The following is a 10259-nucleotide window of genomic DNA, read 5'->3' on the forward strand; positions in this document are numbered from 1 at the left end:
TCGGGGTACGGTGTCACCTGTACACAGATGATGTCCAACTCTGTCACTCCTTTCCACCTACTACTAAGGAGGCTGTTCAAGTCCTGAACTGGTGCTGTAACAGACTGAATGAGGGCGAACAAATTGAAACTTAATCCAGACAAGACAGAGGTACTCCTGGTCAGTCGTAAGGCCGAACAGGGCATAGGGTTACAGCCTGTGCTCGAAGAGATTACACTCCCCCTGAAGGCGCAGGTTCGCAGCTTGGGAGTGATCCTGGACTCATCGCTGAGCCTGGAACCCCAGGTCTCGGCGGTGGCCAGGAGATCTTTTGCACAGTTAAGGCTGGTGCGCCAGCTGCGCCCGTACCTTGGGAAGTCGGACTTGACTACGTTGGTCCACGCTCTGGTTACATCCCATATAGACTACAATGCTCTCTACGTGGGGTTGCATATGAAGACTGCCCGGAAGCTGCAATTAGTCCAACACTCAGCAGCCAGGTTACTAACAGGGGCAGGGTACAGGGAGCGTACAACTCCCTTGCTGTGCCAGCTCCACTGGCTGCCAATTAGCTTCTGAGCACAATTCAAAATGCTGGTTTTAACCTATAAAACCCTATACAGTTCCGGCCCAGTTTACCTGTCCAAACGTATTCTCCCCTATGAACCATCAAGAGTGTTAAAATCGTCTGGAGGCCCTGCTCTTGGTCCTGCCATCTTCGCAGGCGTGTCTGGTGGGGACGAGACAGGACCTTTTCTGTGGTGGCCCCTCTGCTATGGAATTCCCTCCCAAATGAAATTAGATCTGCCCCCTCCCCCCTGACCTTTAGGAAGCTAGTGAAAACCTGGCTGTGCAACAAAGCTTTTGTTGAATGATGTCTGAGTTTTAAATAAATAAGGAAAGAGAGAGGAGGATTGCTGGCCTGGCAGTGGGAGGAAGGGGAGCCATTGGCTTCATCTCCTGGAGAGAAATTTCCTCGTTTCTTTCCCTTCTTCTCCCTTTTTCTTTCTTTCCTCCCTCTTTTTCCCTTTTCTTCTCCCCCTTCCCTCCCATCTTTCTTCAATACCTTCTCTTCTTCCTTCTACCCCTTCTTTCCCTCCTTCATCTCTTCTTTCATCCTTGTCTCCCTTCTCACATCCTTCTCACTTTTGAGGAAAGCACAGCCTGTTAGAATCATAACCTTTTGGGGAAAGCACGACCTGTTAAGAACCAAAACTTTTTGGGAAAAGCATGGCTTGTTGAAAGTCCCAAACTTTTGAGAAAAGTATGACCTGTTAGAGTAATAACCTTTTGGGAAAAGCACAACCTGTTAAGAGTCACAACCTTTTGGGGAAAGCACGACCTGTTAAAAGTCATAATCTTTTGGGGAAACCTGTTAAGAGTAGTAACGTTTTGGGAAAAGCATAACCTGTTAGAGTCATAACCTTTTGGGAAAAGCACGGCCTGTTAAAAATCACAAACTTTGGGGGAAAACACGATCTGTTAAGAGTCGTAACCTTTTGGGGAAAGCACGACCTGTTAAGAGCCTTAACCTTTTGGGAAAAGCACGGCCTGTTAAAAATCACAAACTTTGGGGGAAAGCACGATCTGTTAAGAGTCGTAACCTTTTGGGAAAAGCACGACCTGTTAAGAGTCGTAACCTTTTGGGGAAAGCACGACCTGTTAAGAGTCATAACCTTTTGGGGAAAGCATGACCTGTGGCACCTAGAAAGGGGGGCACCTTGGTGTCTTTGTTTTTAGGCCTGTTCCTGGGGTTATTTAGGGTGCTGATTGAGAAAATTGCATTGGATAGGCGTCAGCTCTAGATGATTAAATATGGTTTTCTGTGGGCGAGCAGATGGCGACAACTGGATGGCATATGTTCTGTATCAGAAACTAGAGCTGATGTGGTCTATCCAATGCAGTTTTCTGAATCAGCACCCCAAATAACCAAACCAAATCTAAAGTTGACCAAAAACTGATTTGTAACCCTTTTGGTACTAATGTTGGACAGTGGTCCCTGGTCACCAAAAAGTGATTAAAAATTCTTGAAAGATTTTGATCAAAGATTTCTTCATACTCAGCAATCATTTTCTCCATCTATGCTAGTTTGTGGATCTTCATTAGACAATTTCCTTGAGTTGGGATAACTACATTTCATCTCTAGGGATAAAGGATTTTTGCAGCAATTACACTATTTAATACAATTTTTGTTCCTGGGCTATACATGTAATTTCCTACCTGGTTTTATCATAAAAAACATAGAAAAAGTTTATTTGACTGCAATTATTTTGTTTTTGCTGGACATCTTGCAGAACATTTTTAATGAATATCTCACTAATGTTTCAAAGATTTCAACATAGTTTGTGGCAGCCACAAAAATGAAGTTTCTGGATTATAACAACTACATTCAAAGTGCGTACTGCACAATTAAACAGGAAATAATACTTTGAAACCAGGAAGAGATTTTTTTCAAATTTTGTTACACAGTATTTTAGTAATCTTACACTTTTGCTTGGATTATCATCCAGCATTATTAAGAAAAAACTCTGGTGTTACTGTAAATGTAAACTTAACAATTTCCTTCCAGGCATATATAAGGTTTCTCCTCAGTGTGAGTCCTCTGATGTAAACGTAGACTTCCACTCCGAGTGAAGCTCTGTCCACACTCCAGGCATTTATAGGGTTTTTCCCCAGTGTGAGTTCTTTGATGTGAATGCAAACTTCCACTCTGAGTGAAGCTCTGTCCACACTCCAGGCATGTATAGGGTTTCTCTCCAGTATGAGTCCTTTGATGTTTACGAAGATCTGAACTCTGAATGAAGCTCTGTCCACACTCCAAGCATGAATAGGGTTTCTCCCCAGTGTGCGTTTTTTGATGTGAACGTAGACCTGAACTATGAGTGAAACTCTGTCCACACTCCAGGCATTTATAAGGTTTTTCCCCAGTGTGAGTCCTTTGATGTGAACGTAGATGTGCCTTCTGAGTAAAGCTCTGTCCACACTCCACGCATGTATAGGGTTTCTCCCCAGTGTGAGACCTTTGATGTGAACGTAGATATCCCATCAGAGTAAAATTCTTCCCACACTCTACGCATGTATAGGGTTTCTCCCCAGTGTGAGTCCTTTGATGAGAAAGTAGATTTGCACTCTGAGTGTAGCTCTGTCCACATTCCAGGCATTTATAGGGTTTTTCCCCAGTGTGAATCCTTTGATGTGAACGTAGATTTGCACTCTGAGTGAAGCTCTGTCCACATTCTAGGCATGTATAGGGTTTCTCCCCAGTATGAATCCTTTGATGTGAACGTAAATTTCCACTCTGAGTGAAGCTCTGTCCACACACCAAGCATGTATAGGGTTTCTCCCCAGTGTGAGTCCTTTGATGTGAATGCAGTCGTCCACTCACAGTAAAGCTTTGTCCACATTCCAGACATGTATAGGGTTTCTCCCCAGTGTGAGTCCTTCGATGTAAATGTAGATTTGCACTCTGAGTGAAGCTCTGTCCACACTCCAAGCATTTATAGGGTTTTTCCCCAGTATGAGTCCTTTGATGTGAATGTAGTCGTCCATACGCAGTGAAGCTTTTTCCACACTCCAGGCATTTATAGGGTTTCTCCTTAGCATGAGTTCTTTGATGTGAACGTAAAACTCCACTCTGAGTGAAGCTCTCTCCACACTCTAGGCATTTATAAGGTTTCTCCCCAGTGTGTGTCCTTTGATGTGAACACAGATTTGCACTCTGATTGAAGTTCTGTCCACACTCCAGGCATTTATAGGGTTTCACTCCAATGCGAATGCTGTTTTCACACTCGAGATAGTTATAGGGTTCCTCCTCAGTGTAAGTCGTTTGATATGTCTTCAGATTTATATGCTGTCTAAAGTTCTTTCCACATTCAATATATTTATATGCTTTCTCCTCCATGTCGACAGCGTTATGTACACATAATTGCAATACTGGCACTTGACTCTTATTTTTCTCTTTCTGATCAAAGTGAGTTTAAAAGTTCAGCCCGATTGACACCTTGAGACAATTTCCTTTTCCTATTGGGCTGGTTTCCTTACTGCACTTTGATTTCCAAATTCCTCAATATCCACTAGAAACTGGTTTGTTTCTCATCATGCTAGGAGTGGCTCCATAGAAATGCCATGTTCCTGGTCAAGAAAGAAGCAAAATGTTGAACATGAAGCCCAAAATATACTTTAGCTCCAACATTATCCTCTTTTTCCCTTCATGGATGTTGAAAACAGAAATACCAAGAAACAGAGGCATGAAGTGTCTCAAAGATGTACACAGAAACAAACAAAAAATCAGAGATTCATAAACAGATTCATAAACATGGAACAGATTCAGACGCTCTGAGGCAACAACAAAAGTTGGTCGTAGTTCAAAGGTGATTCAACAAACAGGGACAGGGATGGAAGGAAGAAAAGCAAGGAAGGAGGGAAAGACAGATGGGTGGAAGGAAAGTTTGTAGGAAGGACAAAAGAAAGGAAAGAATAAAAGAATGGTGAAAGGGTGGATAGAAGGAAAGGAAGGAGAGAGTGAGGGAAGGAAAGAAGGCAAAAAAGTACAGAAGAAAAAGGAATAAGGGAAGGAAGGAAGGAAGGAAGGAAGGAAGGAAGGAAGGAAGGAAGGAAGGGGAACTGATTTCTGTGTTAGAGGGTCACATTGAATTCATTGGGTCAACCCCAAATATAGTTAAAGGAACAGAAGAGAGGCGATGATTCATTCTGGATGTGTTCCAGTGAATAACCAGCATGTGAAGTGTAAAGCCTTGCGATCAAAGTACCCCTGACAGCCTCTGTTTAAAAGCTCCCAAGGAAGGAGCTTCCAACACACTCCAAGGCAGAGTTCCACTGCTGAACAGTTCTCCTTAGTCAGGAAGTTCTTCCTAATGTTGAGGTGGAATCTTGAGAAGGGAAAAGGGAAGGGAGGGAGACAGACATGAGGAGGGAGGGAGGAAGTAAGAAGGAAGAGAAGGCAGTGAGGGAGAAGGGAGGAAGGGGCTGAGGGGTAGAGAGAAAAAGTAAGGGAGAGAGGGAAGGAATGAAGGGAAGCAAGTAAGAAAGGATGGAGGGAAGTGAAGGGAGGAAGGCATAAGGGGGGAGGAAGGGGAGGGAAGAAATGAGGGAGGGAGGGAATGAAGGAAGGGAAGAAATGAGTCAGGGAGGGAAGGGAGGGAGGGAGGAAGGAAGGAAGGAAAAGGGGAGGGAGAGAGGACTGAAAGAAGGGAAGGGAAGAGAAGGGAGGGAGGAAGGGAAGAAAGCGGAGTTGGGGAGGGAAGGAAGGAAGGAGGGGGAAGAAAGGGAGGGAGGAAAGAGGGAAGGAAGGAAAGGAGGGAGGGAAGGAAGAGAAGGAAGGGAGGGATGAAGGAAGGGAGGGATGGAGGAAGGAAGGGAGGAAAGAGGGAAGTAAGGGAGGGAAGAAAGAAGGAAGGGAAGGAGGGAGGGAGGAAGAGAAGGGAGGGAGGGAGGAAGGGAAGAGGGAGGAAGGAAGAAAGAGGGGAGGGGAGGAAGAAAGAATGAGGGAAGGAAGGGGGCCCTTCTGGGGCGGATGCAGGGGAGGGCAACTCAGAAGATCTAGGAACTGGGAGCCATGAAGAACCCCCTGAGGAGGAAGAAAAACAGTTTAAAGAAAAGCTGGGTCTGTTGAACTGGGTCTGTTGAAGAGAAGAAGGCTGAGAGAAGGAGGCAGGAAAGAAGCCATATTTAAACATGAGAAAGGAGGCCTTAAGTGACAGGGAGCAGGCCTTGCTTTCTGCTGCCCTAGAGACAAGGCCTCAATGGATCTGTGGGTTCAAATGTCAGGGGAGGGATCCCACCTGAACATCGGGACCTCCTGACCTTAATAAAAAACTGTTCACTGGTGGAAGTCTGTCTCGGAGGCTCCTGCTTTGGACGCTTTTAAGCCGAGGCTGTAGGCCTATCTGTTGGGAAGGCTTTGATGGGGTTTTTCCTGCCTGGACTGGATGGCCCTCGGGGTCTCTTCCAACTCTATGATTCTATAAAGGGAAGATAGCATTACAAAACATAGAGCTGGCTCAACCTCTCCCTTTTCGTGCATTCCTTTCTGGATTTCCTTATCTCTTGTTTGGGAAAAGGCTGCTCCCATTTGCACATGGGACCAAAGCAGCTCCTTCTTTGGAGGCTTTTAAACAATGGCTGTATGGCTATCTGTCGGACCTGCCTTGATGGTGCCCCTCCTGCCTGGCAGAAAGAAGAGGGTTGGACTGAAAGGCTCTTTTTTGAGTCCCTTTCCACTCTGGGATTTTCTGGTTAAAATTGGAAGGGATGGTCAACAGCCCAAAAGCAGATAAAGGCCAAAAACAGACCAGAGAGCTGATTGGCCAGAATTAAGGATAGATTTCAACAGGGAGAAATTGATGGTCTGGCACTTTGGCCACAAAAGTTTTATTTACGATAATAAATGACTAACTTACATTTCTTCATGGTAAACAAATGGGTCTGAACTACTCTAACACTCTTCTAGGGTTTCAAGACAAGGAAAATCTCCTGACACACATGCAAAGAGAGATCTCACAGCACACAGCACATACGTTCCATACTAAAGCGTAAGAAGACAGATTCAAAAAAGCTTGCAGCAGAACAGTAACCATTTTAAACAACCAATCAGAATGAGAGCAGAAAAAGAGGAGAGATTAAAAAGAAACTTTCCCAACTGTCATACAGGAGACATGAGGGAAGGGAAGTCCCACGGCCTATACTAAACTAAGCAACTGCTCTTCATTGAGGACTTGAAACTTAGGCAGCATGGGGTTGAATTCCAACAGGACGGAGGAAGGAAGGGATGAAAAAAGGAGGGAAGAAGGAAAGAAAGGAGGGGAGGAAAAAAGAGGGCAGGAAGAAAAGTAGGGAGGGAGAGAGAAGGGATGAAGGGAACAGAGGAAGGAAGGAACAGAGGGGAGGGCGGGGAAGGAAAAGGGAGGGAGGTAGAGAAGAAGGAAGGAGGGAGGAAGAAAAGAAGGGAGGAGAGGAAGGGAAGGGAGGAGGAAGAGAGAGGTAGAGATGGAGGAAAGTAGGGAGGGAGGGAGAAGAGATGAAGGAGGGATGGAACAGAAGAAGGAACAGAGGGGAAGATGGGAGAGGGAAAGGGGAAAGAGGAAGGGAAGGAAGGACAACAAAGGAAAAGAAGGTGTGGAGAAAGGAGGGGAAGGAAGGAGAGGGAGAGAAAGGAAAGAATGGAGGGGAGGTAAGGAAGAGGGAAGAAAGGGAGAAAAGGAGGGAGGGAGAAAGAAGGGGTGGAGAGAGGATGGAGGGAACAGAGGAAGAAATAGAGGGAAGGGGAGGGAAAAGGGAGGGAGGATTGGAAAAAGTAGGAGAAAGGGAGTATGAAAGGAAAGAACGAAGGAGAGGAAGGGAAGAAAGGGAGGAGGAAGAGAGAGGTAGAGAGGGAGGGATATAGGGGGGGGAGGGAGATGGGAGGAAGGAAGGGCCTGTTGGGCATTGAGCTTGAGTTTTGGAGTTGTAGTTCAACTACATCCAGAGAGCACTGCGGACTCAATGATGGATCTGTACCAACGCTGACATGAATACTCAATATGCCCAAATGTGAATATTGGTGGAGTTTGGGGGGAATACACCTTGACATTTGGGAGTTGTAATTGCTGGGATTTATAGTTCACCTAAAATCAAAGAACATTCTGAATCACACCGACAAGAGAATTGGGCCAAACTTCCCACACAGAACCCACATGACCAACAGAAAATCTCTGTAAGTCGCACCAGTTAGTAACCTGGCTGCTGCCCGTTGTACCAACTGAAATTTCCAGGCCGTTTTCAAGGGCAGCCCCATGTAGAGTGCATTACAGTAATCCAATCTGGAGGTGACTAAGGCATGGACCACCCTGGTCAGATCTGACTTCACGAGGTACGGTTGCAGCTGGCACACAGACTTCTAACCGGGGCGAAGTTTTCCGGTCCCAATTCAAGGTGCAGGTTATTACTTACAAAGCCCTGAACAGTTTGGTACCCACATACCTTTGTGGTCGCATCTCTTACCACAAACCTGCACGATCTCTTCGATATGCTGAAGAGGTCCTTCTCTCGCCCCTTCCTCTATCACAGATTCGTCTTATGGGAACAAGGGAGAGGGCCTTTTTCGCTGTGGCCCCCTGCTTTTGGAATTCGCTGCCTAAGGAGATCAGGCAAGCCCCCACCCTAACTGGTTTTAAGAAAGATCTAAAAACCTGGCTCTTCCGTTGTGCTTTTGGAGAATGACCATTCAACCCATCTGGTTGTCTTAGTCTACAGCTGCCCTCAGAATAAAGCATCTTCCCACCCCTAAAATGGCTAAATCCCATGGTTCCTCCCTGTTGGACTCCTTTCCTACAAATGCACTTTTATCCCTATCTCACCCAGGGTTTTAACTTTTTTAACATTTTACCTCAGACATTTGGCCCGCCCTCCGTGTCTGGTTTTAATATGCTGTTTTATATTGTTGATTTTGTTATTTTATATTTTGTTATGATGTATTTTGTTACTGTGTGTTTATTATGTTGTATTATTTTGGGTTTGGCCTCATGTTAGCCGCACCGAGTCACCTTTGGGGAGATGGTAGCGGGTTATAAATAAAGTGTATTATTATTATTATTATTATTATTAACTAGCTGTCCCCTGCCACGCGTTGCTGTGGCCCAGTCTGTTGATATGGAAAATAAAGTAATGTGAAAGTGTTGGTTTCTAATATGTGTAATTTCTTTATGCTTGTGGGTAAAAGTATTTCTTGCTCTTGCTGTTTCTTTGTCAGTGTTGATGTGGAGAGTGTCTGGTTTGCCTACTCTGGAACATGCAACATATAATTGTCCTTCAGTATCCCTTTCAAATCTATGATACTATATTTGTGTGTGTGAATCATGTCTATCAATATCTATGACTGGATGGCTCTTTGTCAGGAGGGCTTTGATTATGTTTTCTTGCCCTGGTGAAGTGAGTTGGACTGGATGGCCTTGAGTATTTTGTTAGTCATAGGGGTTCTGCGTGGGAAGTCTGGCCCAATTCTGTTGTTGGTGGGGTTCAGAACACTCTTTGATTGTAGGTGAACTATAAATCCCAGTAACTACAACTCCCAAATGTCAACGTCTATTTCCCCCCAAACTCCATCTGTGTTCATATTTGGGCATATGGAATATTTGTGCCAAGTATGGTCCAGATCCATCATTGTTGGGAGTCCACGGTAGTATCTGGATGTAGGTGAACTACAACTCCCAAACTCAAAGTCAATGGCCTCCAAACCCTTCCAGTATTTTCTGTTGTTCAAAGGAGTTCTGTGTGCCAAGTTTGGTTCAATTCCATCATTGATTGAGTTCAGAATGCTCTGTGATTGTAGGTGAACTATAAATCCCTGCAACTACAACTCCCAAATGACAAAATTATAATTTTTTGAGTGATGGGTCCAGGAGGATTATTATTATTATGGTTGGCGTGATTTCAATATGGAATGGAAAGTTTTAAAATGTTTTTAATTTTAATCTAATCTTAAAAAATGAATTGTATGTGTTCTAAGGCATTGAATAACTGCCTCTATGTAAGCCTCCTTGAGTCCCCTTCGGGGAAGAGAAAGGCGAGCTATAAACAGAGTAAATAAATCGAGAGAGTAAATAAACAGAGGGAGGAAGGAAAGGAAGGGAAGAAGGAAGGATGGAGGGAAACCTGCCTTTCTTGCCTTCCTCCAAGAGGCCGCCCAAAGGGATGGGCGAGGCGCCAGGCCGCAGACAGAGTTCCTCAGCGGAAGGCCAGGCAGGGAGAGATGGGAGGCGAGTCAGATACAATGGCAAAAAGAACCAGGCAGGCCCCTCTCAAGCCCTCTCCCTTCAGGGAGGGAAGTGGATACATAGACAGGCATAATCCCTCACACACACCCCTGCTCCAAGCGTCACCTTCCCGCCTCAGAAAAAAAATGGCGGAGGGAGACTCAAGAGACACTTCTTCGCCCTCCCATTGGCCGAGTCCGGGAAGGCCCGCCCACCCGACGCCTCCCATTGGCTGCCTACCGCTCTCCGGCTTTGATTGACGAATTGCAATAAGGCGAGAGAGAGAGAGAGACAGAGAAAAGGAGGGAGAAGAAACCCCTCCTCATTCGCTCTTCCATTGGCCGTGTCCGGGAAGCCCCTCCCACTAGAGCTCTTCCATTGGTTGCATGTCGCCCTCCGGCTTTGATTGACGGGTTGCAAGGAAGGCGGCCTCTGGTGGCAGAGAGAGAGAAGAAGGAGGGAGAGGGTCAGATGAGGCCCACCCAAGCACCGCATTCTTCGCGCTCCCATTGGTCGAGTCCTGGAAGCTCC

The 10259-nt window shown here is 45.6% G+C and overlaps 1 protein-coding gene across 1 annotated transcript; it reads right to left on the bottom strand.

Annotated features, from left to right (window-relative positions):
- Nucleotides 1-225: 225 nt before the first annotated feature.
- LOC132780972 (zinc finger protein 135-like) lies at nucleotides 226-9860 on the bottom strand. The gene is made up of 2 exons (XM_060784864.2): nucleotides 9837-9860; nucleotides 226-4110 (listed from the first exon to the last, which is right to left on the bottom strand). The coding sequence occupies exon 2, from the start codon at nucleotides 3878-3880 to the stop codon at nucleotides 2531-2533; it is 1350 nt and encodes a 449-aa protein (XP_060640847.2). The 5' UTR covers nucleotides 3881-4110; nucleotides 9837-9860; the 3' UTR covers nucleotides 226-2530.
- Nucleotides 9861-10259: the final 399 nt, after the last annotated feature.

This window comes from Anolis sagrei, chromosome X (genome assembly GCF_037176765.1).
Source record: "Anolis sagrei isolate rAnoSag1 chromosome X, rAnoSag1.mat, whole genome shotgun sequence".
NCBI lineage: Eukaryota > Metazoa > Chordata > Lepidosauria > Squamata > Dactyloidae > Anolis > Anolis sagrei.

What these genes read in the sequence shown, in the direction of transcription:
- LOC132780972 (XM_060784864.2), bottom strand. Translation starts at nt 3,880, where the DNA reads ATGGAGGAGAAAGCATATAAATATATTGAATGTGGAAAGAACTTTAGA.